At 41.5% G+C, this 14,194-nt stretch overlaps 1 protein-coding gene across 6 annotated transcripts in view; it reads left to right on the plus strand.

Annotated features, from left to right (window-relative positions):
- Nucleotides 1-253: 253 nt before the first annotated feature.
- ROBO2 (roundabout guidance receptor 2) overlaps nt 254-14,194 on the plus strand; it is a 429,807-nt gene continuing 415,866 nt past the window's right edge. For 5 of the 6 annotated variants that reach the window (XM_063393924.1, XM_063393926.1, XM_063393927.1 and 2 more), the window contains exon 1: nt 256-1,453. In XM_063393924.1, the coding sequence (XP_063249994.1) occupies nt 1,399-1,453 (55 nt within the window). In that variant the 5' untranslated portion in view covers nt 256-1,398. Of the gene's footprint in view, nt 1,454-14,194 lie in introns of all 6 variants that reach the window. The other variant, XM_063393923.1, reaches the window with a different exon arrangement.

Below are 14,194 nucleotides of genomic sequence, written 5' to 3' on the forward strand. Positions count from 1 at the left end.
GGCACGTGCGATCTTTTGTGTTTTATTTTATTTGCCACATTCCCTTCCTTTTCCACAGAGCGGGCCAGCAGAGAAATCCCTGGGGAATATCCTTTCGAGGCTCTCACTCCCGAGCGCCTGCGTGCGCGCGCGAGAGGGAAAATGAATAATTAGAGAACAGTTCCATGAAATCACTTACCGAAAAATTAGCTGCCCATTAAAGAGGAAGCGGTGAGGAGCAATCATGTAAATCCTACCTACACCCAACTGTAGAGGGGAGGCAGCGATCCCGATTCCCAGCCCTGCGGCTGCCTGCTGGCATCGCCGTCCCCATCTCCCTACCCCGGGAGGAGAGAGAGAGGGAGAGGGACGCGTGGGTGTGGAGCGCAGTGGTTTAGTCCACACCCCGCAGCCTCCCTTCCCCAGGCAGCCTCGGCAGCCGCGCTCATTCTCCTCCCTCTCCCTGCCAGCCGGTGTGTCCGCGGCGGCGGGAGGCGGAGGCGGCGGGAGAGGAGGGGAGCGGAGCGGAGCGAGCAGAGGAGCGGCGCACTCCGGGCCGCCCGGGAGAGCCGCGGCGGCGGGAGAGCCCCAACTCCGCGCAGCCCCCGCCGCCACCGCTCGGCAGCAGCCGCGGCACCGCGCCGGGTCCTGCCCTCCAACAGTTCCCGCTCCGCTGCCAGTGAGGAGGGAGGTGTAGGAGACACGGCTTTATTTTCTTCTTTTCTTTATTTTTTAATTTTTTTTTCTTTTGAGGGGATGCTGAGAAAGCAAGCCGTTCCCCTCCCGTGTAGCACATTGCCTGGGCGTTCCTATTATGGAAGTTAAGTGAGAAACTCGGCAGCTTGAACTGATTTGGGGAGAGAAAGGGAGAGAGAAAGGGGTAGGGGGAGGGCAAGAGGAAGGCAAAATAGCCGAACCAAACCAATGGTTTTCCTGCAAAGTGCCGGGAAGTTTGTGAAGCACTTTCTAGGAATCAGGTCCTTTCTCAGAGTCTCTCCTTGTCTTCCGAAGAAAAAGCTTGCTTTTGGATTGCCATGGATCCTAAAGAGAGTCTTAGACACACTTGAATAATTCCCCTGCTTGGGCTGGATTGGTGGGAATTTAGGAAGGAGCGTGTGTGCAAAGCAGAAGCCTTCGGAGCTCACTCGCTGCTTCTCTAATCTGTATGGATCTAAAAGTGTCACATTCAAGACCTTCGCATCTCCAGCTTTTGAATTGAAGATTTCCCTTTCCACTTTAAGTAGCTGCTAGGAAACTGAAAACTTTTGGACCTACCTCTTACTGGCTTTGGATACTTTTTCCTTTTTTTCTCTTCTTTTTTTTTTTATCCCCCCCCCCCCTTTTTAAATTTTTTTTTAAATTTTTAATCTCTGTGGAATTGGTCTCTCAAGCGATCAGGATTGTTTTTAATATGTCAAAATGGGTCTGCTGACGCCACTCCTGCTCTTCGGATTTGCATTTTTTCAAGTCTATGGTAAGTTCGCTTATTTCAGCTATGTCATTTCTGTGCAGAAATCCCCTTCATCTGAATTTGATTTGGGACAGCACATGGATGGTATTATAAGCTTTAACGTTACAGAGCCCCAAGTTTGTTCCTGGTATAAAAATGTTATTTTGGGAGGGAGGGATCGGAAGAGGGAGAATATATGTTTCCAATAAGCAGCCCTTCCCGGCTCCTAACTTAATGGAAAAGCAGCTTATGAATGGAATAATGTCAGCTTGAGGAGGCGAGCAAAGAGTAAAAGAACTACCGTGATAAGTCTTTTATTTGGGGCTGTGGAGCGGGAAGGGGAAATGGAAAGCAGAGCGCTGTTGTAGCTGGTATGACTTTGCCGCCTTCTATTGTTAAACTTTCCGCGGGTAGGGCCAGCTGATGAAATAAATAGGTTAGCCCTGCCCGGGCTCCAGGTGAGGCGGACTGGTGGATTTCCAGAGTCCCTGAGCGCCTGGTTCGGCGCTGGCGAGCGCAGGAAGGGAGGGATGGAAGGAGGGATGGAAGGAGGGATGGGAGGAGGCGGGCTGGGAGCGCGGGGCGGTGGCAGCGCGGCCCCGACCGCCCCGCTCCGCTCCGCCCATCCCCGCCGAGCCGGGCAGGTGGGGCGGCGGCGTCGGCCCGTCAGCTCCCTCCGCGTTCCGAGCTTCCCGAGGGAGGGCTTGCAGGAAGCTTAGCGACGTCTGGGGAGAGGGTGGGTTTCTTTATGAACACCGCCTCCCTCCTTTGGGTGTGCTCTGCGACGTTTCTTGCGGTTTCGAGTTTAAGTACTGGATGGGGAGCTGTAAATTATCATCTTGGGGAAGTACGGTTTAGCAGGGCGAGAACTTCAGTGCAAGGGTAAATGGCTTTCAGAGTAGGGGTGGGCGCTGTGCTGCTGCACAGGCGGTGGATGCACCAGAGCTGCTCAGGCACACAACCAGCACACAACCAGCACACATCCAGCTCTGCAGAGGGTGTGCTGGCCCCAGTGCTCGCAGCCCGGCTAGCACGGGCTATTTGCCGTGCTGGATAGCCCTTTGGGCTTGCGGTGAACGGGACCCTGGATGTTTTTGCCTGTGTGTCAGAGCAAACTCTGTTCCAAGAAGCTGTTCACTGCTTTTGCTATGTCAGTCCCGAGGCAAGGGCTCGGGGTTTATTGTTTGCAGTCACAGGCTGCATTGGGTGTTTCTCCACCACCCCCTAGCAAGAAAGGAGGCAAAATAGGAGAGACAGATTCAAGTGCAGTTTTACCGTGGGTGCATAATATGCTCTGCAGTTTAATCTTAGGTTTGGTCAGTCGATAGAAAATTTCTACATAATGTATGCCCATGTTAAACTAAACAGGAGAAGTTTTAACTGTAAAAGGATTTAATGGAACATTTATGTCTGTCAGTCCAATCGTAGTTTTGAAGGGATTTTCTTTTATGTTTTGCTCTATTTTCCTTACTGTAACAGAAGAGCCTTAACTTTAAGAGCACTGATACTGGAGGTATCTTTGTGTACAAACTGCAAACATCACCTTATAGAAATGTAATTATTTTTAAGCGTTTAAAATTGTATGCAGTTAGAAGGAATACAATTAAAGTGCTCAGCTGAAGTGACAGAGTGAATCAGAGGAGCTTGGTGTTACAGAATGTAATTAAAGTACCAGTCTGTTTGGAGATATATGAAACAAATGCAATTAACCAGCTTGCTGGAACGACAGGAGCACGACATAATTTATTCGAGTTTTGTCATGGGGAACACATGTAGAACGTTTGTTCTGGTTTAGCCTTATGAGGGTGAGGCGGGGCAGGTGAAGCACACAGCTAATTTAGAGCCGGACCATTAGAAAAAATGGCCAAGAAACTCCTGGAATATATGTGATACTCCCCTTTTGAGGGAAGATATTGCAGAGACTGTCAAGTTTGCCTGCATTAACAACTCTCTGAAATAAATAAATAAATAGCTTTGTGGATAGCACATCATGACCAAGTAGATATAAGCTGTTATTGTCGAAATGACTAACAAGTAGCTTTGAAGAAATACTGGCAGGCAAGCTTGGCACACAGTGCTTTTGTCTCTTTAGAAGCATAGTAATTACAATCACATCTTAGGCTGACATATACCACTAGTTGCTCTGAAAAGATCTCTATCAACATCAGCACCATTTGTGATGCCTTAGTTTAAGAATAAAAGGCAGAACCCAGCAGACTTCTTGTTTAATAGGTGCTTAGTTTGTTTTCTGTGTTTGAAAGTTACCTCTTTGTGCATTTGTGGGTTTTAGGGGGTTTTGTTGTTAGGCTTGGCTGGGTGTTTTTCTTTTTCCTCTTGGCAAGAGGTCCAGACATAGACACCGTAGTATTTGAGATATGTTAACCATCCTTTTCCTTCTGCGTTTAGTTTTATTTAGTGATTCAAAAGTGGTATAGATCAAAATGATACTCTTTTTCATCTGAAGTTATTTTTGCTGTCCATGGTTTTAGCACACCTGAAAATTACACAGCTCAATGAAAGTGACTGAAAACATGTGCTACATATACATCTGTAGATTTTAGTGGGTTTATTATTGTGCTTTTGATTTTCCTCTAACCCTGCCCATGTTCTTGCACTCTGATGAGTGAATAACTTCAAATCTCTTTTTCTTTAGCTATCAGTCTTGGTTGTTGTCCTTGACACAAAGCAAACAAAGAAAAAAATCGAACACAAAAAATCCCAAATACCTAAACACACATAGAGCTCCCCCAAACAAATGTCAAAATACCCCCACTAGACAGAGTCTGCACCATAAAGTAACCCACTTGCTACTGCAGTTAAAGGAGCTGATTACATGTGGATTTTTAATAGTGTTCAATTGATTGTTCTTTCACTGTTCTGTGCTTAGTTATCCTTCTTCCAATAATTAATAAAGTTTAAACGGACAAATATTAACAAAAAAGGTGACAATTGATGTGAACACAGGTATTGGTGGGCCAGACCCTGGCCTGGTAGAACTCATAAGTACTTTTAATGAAAATGGCAATCTTTTGTGTCAGAGCTGGCTCTTAGTCCCTTGAAAACTGCACATGTGATGCTCTTGAATGGGAGAAGGTGTTCAAGATATATGAGAATAATTCTGTTAAACCAGCATTTTATCACCATATTAATATATTTTAAAAGCACTTCTTAATGAAATGGTGTGGTGGCTGAAACATACTGTATTTCTTTTCCTTTTTATTTTTTTTAAATTCATTTTATTTCTTCATGCCAATGAGCTACCCATCTGTGGCCTTGTGCAAATCCCTGTTGCCTGTTGGAGAACATGGCTTACATATAAATCTGGAGTATATTCTTCCAGTGAATATTTGAGCTGACAGGGTCTTGATCTCTCCTGTGATTTTTGCTGTTGATGATAACCTTTGCTTCTGTAGAATATGTGCATTTTAATGCCTTAAGAGTAAAATTCTGGAGAGTTTGCAGTTTTGTTTCTTTTACCTTGTTTTATCATAGGACCCAATTCTGCAGAGCATTTAAGTGCTTCCATCTCTTAGCCAGTCTTGCTGAAGTTACTAAGCATTTAAACATGTGTTCCAACTTAATCATAGGCTTTAAAACTTTGCTGAGTAAGGATGAATTTATGCCTATGATGACAGGTTTTGCTATTTTAGATTTAAGATTTTGCTTTCTTTACTCCCTGTCTCGTAAGTCGCTGTTGCAATAATATGGTTTTATGTGCTGAAGATAAGCAATGAGGGAACTCTGTCATTGTACTTCCAGAGATGGATTTGCTTGAAAAGTAATATGATAATCCAGGTACTTTGGTTTGTGTCTTTGCTAATTTGGAGCTCTGCAAAAGGTCTACGCCTCAAATCTTTCTGCAAAGTTGAAATTAGGAGGTTTTAAGCCTTCATGTGAGTTGCACTGACTACAATAATCCTTCCATCAGGAACTGTCTGGAATGATGAGATTGATGTTGCTCAGGGAAATTGAGTTTTAGTAATGCAGGCTAAAGGTATGCAACCTTAAAAGTACACTAAAGAATTAAATTTTTTAAGGATACATAGAAAGTATCAAGGAGATGTGCCAAAAAGTGTGATGAGAGGAAAAGGAGGCTTTGGCTGGTCTGTCCAGTTAGCTCCATTTGAAGGGGTCGCTTGTCCATAGCAGTGCTACGTGGGCTCATAGCCCTGAATTCGAGACGTGCTCTGTCCGCTGCTGAACCGTTTAGTGGAAATTACTGAAGAGTATGCAATGGCTTTTTAGCCATTTGTTACCCTTGAATTGCTATTCAGATATTGATCTGGGCTAAACAGATTGCTAACAGGTTCTGTGCATTCTGTTTCAGCCACCTAAGAGGACGCTGCTGTCAGGTTTTATCTGTTATCTCAGCTGGCATGGCAGAGCTTGCTCTTCCCGTGGCTGCCATCTGGCTCACACCTCTCACACCAGCCTTGGGGAGGGTACTTAGTGATCATATTGATGCTGTTTCTTGCCAAGAGGCTCAGTTACTGGTGTGTTTCTCTACGTTTCTATAGAAATATCTTTATTTTGCAAGAAGGAGGCAGAAGAACGCAAGTATTTGCTCTTGCCAAATAAATAAATAAAATGTCTTGGCTTTTTGGTTATGACTGAACAGACATTTCTTACATGTAACTGCTGAATTTTTACTTTTATTCTTACATGATGTTTCCTGCAGTTACACTTGATGGTACACATGCCTTGTATGTTCAAAAATATTTGTTTTGGGACGTGGGTGGGCTGATCTTAAATCACTACTTCCAAGAGAATGTTGAGGATATCTTTTATGCAGGATAATCATGTGGACTGTTAATTATGAGATCTTTGAATGCAAAATATTTGTATAGAAATAGAGATTTGCACGTTTATTTTGGTTTCAGCATCTTTACTCACATCTGACTTCTGTTATAAATTGCGGGCAACAATTGAACAGTTGGAGTTCTAAGTTCAGAAATAAGATTGAGTTTAGTGTTGTCCTCACCTCAAACCTACTCCTGAACAAAATAACTGCTAATCACTCATGGTTACTAACTTCTGTTGTTACAGTGGATAATTAAACAAGGCCCATTCATTTGGATTCTGATCTGCACCACTGAAATCTGTATGAGTTTTGCTGTTGAGTTCACAGAACACTGAGAAAGCAGGCAATGTCTTGGCTTACTGTCATTGTAATCTTGCCACAAGATGAGGTTGGCTTCTTGTTACATGCAAAACTACAACTACAGAAATGCTAGAGGGTGCAAGTGTGTATTGATGCCTCAGCTCTGCTCACTCCTTTCCTCAGTGCTCTCTTTACTAGAGCAGAGTTGCCCTTAGTAACCAAACAGCTGATTCTTGTGCTATGTTGTGTATGTAAAGATACGCATTCCTAGTATTTTTTCAAGCCAAAAGTTCATGAAGTAAAAAATGACTTTTTAGGCCCACCTCTGCAGCTTATCTTGGCATGGCTGCCATGGAAGAGATCCAAAATGTTCTCTTAATTCTATTAAAATAATAGCCTTCATCAATAAATACATGAACAACAATGGACAAACTACCCAGTAGTACCCATGTAATAACCTGCTGATACTTACACTGAGCCGCTGTGCTCTGATGGCCAGGGTTTACTGAGATTCATCACTGGGTTCTGGAAAAATGGGAAGTGAGGATATTCATCTAAACATTGTTCTGGCAGAAGTATCTTGTGCACGTGCATTGAACTTTTAGCTCTTTACCACTCTCCCTCAGTAATTTTTTTTTTCCTTGAGTGAATTTTTTTTTCTGTAAACTAACTAAATAATATTTATTATCTGCAGATCCCTGAGTTAATACAACTGTTTAACTGGGTTGTGAGAGAACTTTGTGCTTATGTACTAGATAGGTTGGCAAACATTGTTCCTTGTTGCTTGTTTGCCTTGCTGTTTCTACCAGGACCTGTCGTGTCTCTGGCTTGCTGATAACTGCGAGTGACCCTTATCTAGTGATTCCAGTGTGTCTTTTGTAACCCGTCGAGATTGTGTGCATGCAGGTGCTATTGCAGACTTCCAGTGCTATTACTTGTCGTGGTTGTGGGGATACTCCTTCAGTTCTGAGTGATGTCTGGAAGAACACAAAATATCTCCGGATTCATTCCTCACCATTTTCAGTTGCTCAATGCACAAGACATGCTTCCAAGCTTGGTTTGGAGCAACCTTAGTGATATGTGGTGTTTGCTTGCAGAATTACTCTTGTCAGTGAGTCTTCATTGTACCACTTCAGTTCCAGCACAATTCTTCAGTCTGATGACAGCAAAGGACGTGCCACTGTGCTACTTTATACTTTGTTATATCTTGCTTTTACTTTCACTCATCAGTTTTCCTCAGATTAGTTCGGAGAACAGTTTATTTGGTCTGATATATGGAAATGAACTGGTAGGACGAGTGGGGATGCCAGGAGCTAAGTATGTTCTCACTAATTAGAGACTACCTAGATGGTTGTGCCACCCTGTCTGCTGCAGCATATGGTCTTTTCGTTTGTATTTAGGCTTTGCTTCTATAGCTTCAGTGCAGTGTGCCAAGGAGAGAAGAGCATCTCTGTGATGTGCCTGTCATAAATGCAGATTGGACAAATAAGTAAGGTATTAACGGCTAGCAGCAAGTTGTAAAACACAGCGAGCTGTGGTTCACTCATATTAATCACTTGCCATTGATTACAAGAGAAACTGAGTGGAAAAAATTTAACCTTTTGAAACCAAAATGTCAGGTAACTAACATCAGTCAACTTGTTCCTCATTTGTAGTGAATGGAGGGACAGGTACTTCTTTACTGTTGTGAAAATGTCAAGAGTTAAAAAGCAGTTGTGAAAAATATTCAGTGCTGGAGAAGCCCTATAATCATGGGTTCTCAGGCTGTCATTCTGTGCAGTTTTCAAAGTCCGTATGTCCTGTAGCCCAGATGACTTCATCCTGGCAAATGGAATGGCCAGTTTTAACAGTTTATTTTATCCTGAAGAAAATTCTGCAACTAAATGATAGACAACAGTTTTCTTCAGTGTTATGAAAAATTCAAATGGCATAGCAAAGCTGTTACACCACGCTAGTTAGAAAAGTATTTTCTTCACCTGGGTTGCCTTTCCCTAGAGAATTTGATCTCTTTGGGACTGTTACTCCATAGTAGAAGCCTGCAGGAAAAGGATCTGTGGGTGCATCCTCCTTCTCACTTTCCAGAGTATATTACATATGTCACCTTTGAGACCTGGACATGCTTCTTGTTCTGGTGTGTACAGTAGCACTGCCCCGCTCTGACACTTTTCTGGAGAGGGAAATTCTGCTGTTAGCTGGGAGAAAGAGTGGAATAGTAGCCTGATTCCAGGTCCATGGCTTGATGGAGAGAGATACCCAGCAGAGGAGCTGGGTTAGATACTGTAGGGAATGAATGTAGGGGAGCAAAGCACCTCTGTCATTTTTACCAGGAGACTGCTGATCCCTGAACACTTCAGGGTTGTTTCATACTCAGTATGTTCAGGATTTTATCATTGCTGTGTCATTTGTACATCACTTATCCATGAAGTGAATAAGCTTTTCTGTTAAATTGTTTTAGTCTAGTTTTGTTTGGAGTGGCTTCAAGAAAACACTAATTTGTAGTTTGATGCAATGAAACGAGGTCTGTGCTGGCTTTAACCAGATGCACTGTTGGCTGGGACTTCTTGTATTTATATTTTTATGATACGTAAGAAGAATTCAATGGATTAACTAAAATGGTTGGTTTACACCAAGGCAACAGCTATTAAACAAAGAACTTTCAGTGGAAAAAAGTTAACTAGCAAAAATACTGCAGGCTGCATTTTATCCTTGATCTATGCATCTGTTCTGTAACCAAACTGGATTTTAAATTATAATGCTTTGATTTTAAGCTAGTCAGTGTCACTTGACTATTCAGATGTATGTCTGAATTCCAAAATTCTATGTTTTTTGTGTTTTTTTTTTCTTCTGCTTGAACTTGTTTCATCATCTTAAACTTTGCAGTGTGATCTTTACCAAATGAGATCAGACAATATGTTCTATAACATGTAAATCCTATCTATGGGGTAAAATCTCAAAGTTTAGAATAGAGGGATCCTATGATAAAATTGTCTTTTAGTGCTGTTGTGTTTAAATCCCTAAGAAAAATTTTCTTTCTGTGTAGGTCTAGATTAAAAATACCCAAAACGACTGTGTGGAGAGATCATTAGAAGTGTGTATAGATGAAAGTGTAGAAAATAATTTTAGAAACTATAAGGGATAGAATTTATGTCCCTGAAAGCAAAACTCTAAACAGTAATAGGAACCATTAAAGCACTGAATTAAGGGAAAAAAATGACAAATAGGAAAACAGATATTTAATTAAATATGAATCAGTGTAAACCAGAACTGCTTATTATTGTTATTATTTACTGACTCTTTTTTGACAACTGCTGAATTTATAATGAAATGCAAAAGGACATATGTCTGTCTTTGTATGACCCCAAATATCTCTGTTCCCCCTTTCAGCAGACAACATGCCTTTTTTTCCCTAAGTGATTTTTGGTTGCTAGGAGAAGTGCAATGGTCTGCCCTGCTCTTATCCAGCAGTAAAACTGAAAAGTATATTGAGGTAAAGAGAGGGGCAAAGCACAGTGTGGGCCATGAATCACGACTTGTCTCTAATATGTCCACTTTGTTCCCACTTTTTCTTTGAAAACTTTTGTTTTTACTAATGGTGTTTCTTCCCAGCTGATCTCTGGAAGCCATTCAGAAAGAAAAAAAAAAGGAAAAAAAAGAAAAAAAAAAAGAAAATTGTGCTGTTAAGAGTCCACTCAGAGGAACAAAAAAGGGAGGTGGAGACTGTGAGACTTATTCATGGGGCCACAGTGGTAGCAATGCACAACTCAATGAATGGCTTCAGTCAGCTGCTGTTAAACCTGGGTGATTGATACCTTCTGGTTTTTGCTAGAGCTAGAAGAGCGTGCAAAAAGTCTTCAATAGTGCTCCTGCCAGTTTTAATGCAAGACATTGAAGTTATTTACAAACTATTTCAGACAGCAGAATATTCAGTGTTCTTGAGCCATTCAAGTAGCAATGTTGCATTACATGTGTTAAAAATCAGAAAGGATTATTAATAGTTGTGGTACTCTTGTTCTAGTTTGTGAAACACTTTATTCACTTTTTGAACTATGCTTTTTCAAATAATTGTGTGCTCTGGCAAGAATCACTTGACCATCACCTCCTACAGTGATCTAAAAGTGGCCTTATCCAAATGTCATTGGCTCTTTTTAAGCCTTGTCCATTAGAAATGGTTGTATGTGATGATGTAACAGGTATAAATTATTTGGCAATATTGTCTATATTAATAGACTATCAAAATCATGAGAGTTATGGCAGGTTTCACTTGAAATTGATTGCAGGGTGAATGTATAGACAATGTATTTTTTCCTCAAGTGCCTAATGAAACTTAGGCTGGAGAGCAGTCTTAAAGCAATAATTATATGTCTCGAGGAAGATTGCTGAAGAGGTGTGTGTCCTGTGAATGAGGAACTGAACATGTGGCTGCAGAGATCTGTGATTTGGGCTGTGGAAATAGCTGACTCCCTGTGGACAGAACAGGCCCCTGTATCATTCCTTACCAGGAGTAAATGATGAGTGGCCAAGGGTCTCATTACCAATTTAAAATGTTGTGTTGACTCAATTTAGTGACATGCAGATAATAGAGAAATTCAATGATGATATAGTTGGAAAAATAGTGCAGCAAGTTGTAACGATTGGTTATTCCCATAGGGACAAAATAGGTTTCACCCATATTTTCAAGGCTATTGGGTGACCTGGCAGTACTAGATTGAGTCCCAGTGTAATTTAATGGAATTTCTGTCTGTTCAGGTCAGGGCTGAATTTTCCCCCAGGGAAAAATGAAGATGAAAGAGTTGTAAGTTAAATTACAGGCAACCGGCTCTATCTTACAGGCTGGTAATGGGGGTGGGAGCATGTGTGGTTCTTTTGTGTGTGGTGAGTTTTTAATTTTTATTTCCTGATCCACACAGACTCTAGGGGTAGTTTAAATACCATCCAAAATACAGCTGAATTTCCAGTTACTTCCATGAAAGCTGCAGATGCTGAGACCAAGTTTTCCCTCCATAAATCACAGCACATGTTGCCTCAGTCATTCTTCAGTGCTACCCCCAAAGCACTGTTGTCCTTCTTCCTGCTGAGACCTGCATGGGGAAACAGCATGTGGATATTGGTTAATGAATTTGGATTAGTTGTTAATATGTTAATACAAAGGATGTGCCCAGTACCACTTGGGAACTCCATGGCAGAAGGAATAGTGTGATCTGGTCTCCAAGAACACAGCTGATGGTGGGAGAGGTGTGCAGTTGTTTATAGTTGAGGAAGAGACTTGAACTGTTTCTGCTGCTGCTGCCTGTTTGTCTGACATCTAAAACAAGGCAACTTCTGAGTCCAGGAGGATCAGAATGGAAGAATAGCAGACCATTAAATATGCCTTCTAGTAATAATTTTCCTTCCTGTTACTTGATAGTCCTGCCACACTGAATTATGAAGGAGGAAAGAGGCAGAGGGAGATTCAGCACTGCTGGTTTGGGACAGGGGTTATGGAGGGAGCAGGCACGGCTGTGGTGAAGTATTGAACAATGCCTGTCCTTCCTTGTCCTTCCCCTCAGCCCTAAGGTATGTGCCTCTGGGAGTCTAAATATGCTAGGGAAGGAGTCAGGAAAGAAGTGGTAGTTGTAGGCTTGTCTGAAATTAGACAAAACATCTTGTAAATGGTGACTTTTAGCTGAATGTCTTTCCTGTTTCATTTCCTGATTCATGCAACTCAACATGCTGAAGGAAGGATCATTCTCCAGAGATCTCGTCTGTTCCCCAGAGTGCAGTGCCTTTGTAGGATAAACTTCTTTCAGATTGAGTAGCCTATATCTATTTAATAAAGGAGCAGTTTATAGCTATAGTATTGAAGTGGAAAAGCAAGTAAGGAAGGCAGGTTTGCATACACTTGGCCTTTTGTGTGAGACAAAGCTATGACCATTTCTTACACTTCTTTTCTCCCCTCCTTCTATTTCCTAGCATTTTGCTGTGATGAAAGATGTGTGACTTTCTTGTCCAATTTCAAATATGAAATCTCCTCACTCTCAGTGCTTTACATTTCTAATTGTAGAACATTTTCCTCTGCATAGGCCAGAAAATGAGAAATGCCTTAGCCCACCACACAGATATCAGTGGAGTTGAAACTTCTAGATTTATTCTAGGCCAGGGAGAAAAATGTGCACTTTGTTTATCTGTGTTTATCTGTGTTTACAGATTTTCATTCCCTGTGCTCTTCATCTGCTCCATCTTCTGTGCTTTATTCATGTCACTTGCCTCCTTATAGGTCATAGTTGAAAAGTTTGTTCTATCTTGTTTTCTTGTCAGATGCTTTAGTTTATTTTCCAGCTCCTTTTCTGTCCTGTTCATTCTTTTTTGCTGCTGTTTTCTAACCATGTTGCTCGAATAGGAAAAATTAAAAGACAGCAATGTTTGGAGGGGGAGAAGGCAGTGTTAGTGAAGGAAGTACTCTTACAGGAAACTTTGTCCTTTGACAGTTTTACATGGTGAATTCTCTGCATAGATAAAGTTCAGTGGAGGCATAATCTTCTGCCATTCTTAACTAGTGCTTGAGGAAATTAAAATAAATTAAAATAAACTTAGAAAATTTGTGTGTGCAAGCTGGATTTTGTGGGAAATTGGAAAGAGGTACCTTCCTGATAATTAAACCATGTCTGAAGTCTTCCATTTAGTTTTGAAACATACAAGTTTCCCCTCTGTCATGAAGAATTGTCTCTTTCAGTCTAGTGAGAACTACAGATAACTATGTTTATACATGATTTGTTAAGTTTCCTTTTCTTGCAAATGGTTGAACTTTCACCTTTTTTTATATTCTATAAAGTTGAAGGAAAAAATAACATTAAAAGGTAAAAGATACTGGGTGGCCATAAACTAATTAGTAACAATATTTGAGGAAATTATTGTGGTGATACTATTCTGGAATTAATTGATATTATTTCAGGACTTGATTTCTGTTATGTTTATATAATCTATACGTGAAATATGTGTATAAGAGAAGAGGAGACTGATTGGAGACCTCATTGGAGTGTTCCACATCCTCATGAGGGGAAGTGGAGGGGCAGACACTGGTCTGTGCCCAGTGACAGGACCCAAGGGAATGGCCTGAAGCTGTGTCAGGGGAGCTTTAGGTGGGATATCAGGGAAAGGTCCTTTCCCCAGAGGGTGGTCGGATACTGGAACAGGCTCCCCAGGGCAATGGTCACAGCACCAGCCTGACAGAGCTCAAGAAGCTTTTGGACAACACCCTCAGGTACATGGTGGGATTCTTGGGGCTGTCCTGTACATGGTTTACTTTATTATATGTAAGCTTTTGTATAAATTGGTGTTATATATAAGAATGTAAAATATGATGGACTTTGATGATCCTTGTGGGCCCCCTCCATCTCAGAATATTCTGTGATTCTACGATAACTCAGTAAGTACAAAATATGTACTACACAAAATATCTTGTAAGAGCATTCTCTTAATTTACTAGGTAAGCAGGATGAAATACTTCTGGGTGAAACTTTGGTTGGTTGGTTGTTTTTTTTTAATTCACAGTTGATCCTAATCTTATTGAAGAACAAATTTTACTTTTTCTACTGCAATGTAGATGAAGCCCTGACAGCAGAAGATGCTGGGAATTTTGTCATCAGCGTCAGGGGGGGCCACAGTTTTGGTTTTGTTGCGGTTGGCAA

This window comes from Prinia subflava, chromosome 3 (assembly GCF_021018805.1).
Source record: "Prinia subflava isolate CZ2003 ecotype Zambia chromosome 3, Cam_Psub_1.2, whole genome shotgun sequence".
In the NCBI taxonomy this organism is placed as follows: domain Eukaryota; kingdom Metazoa; phylum Chordata; class Aves; order Passeriformes; family Cisticolidae; genus Prinia; species Prinia subflava.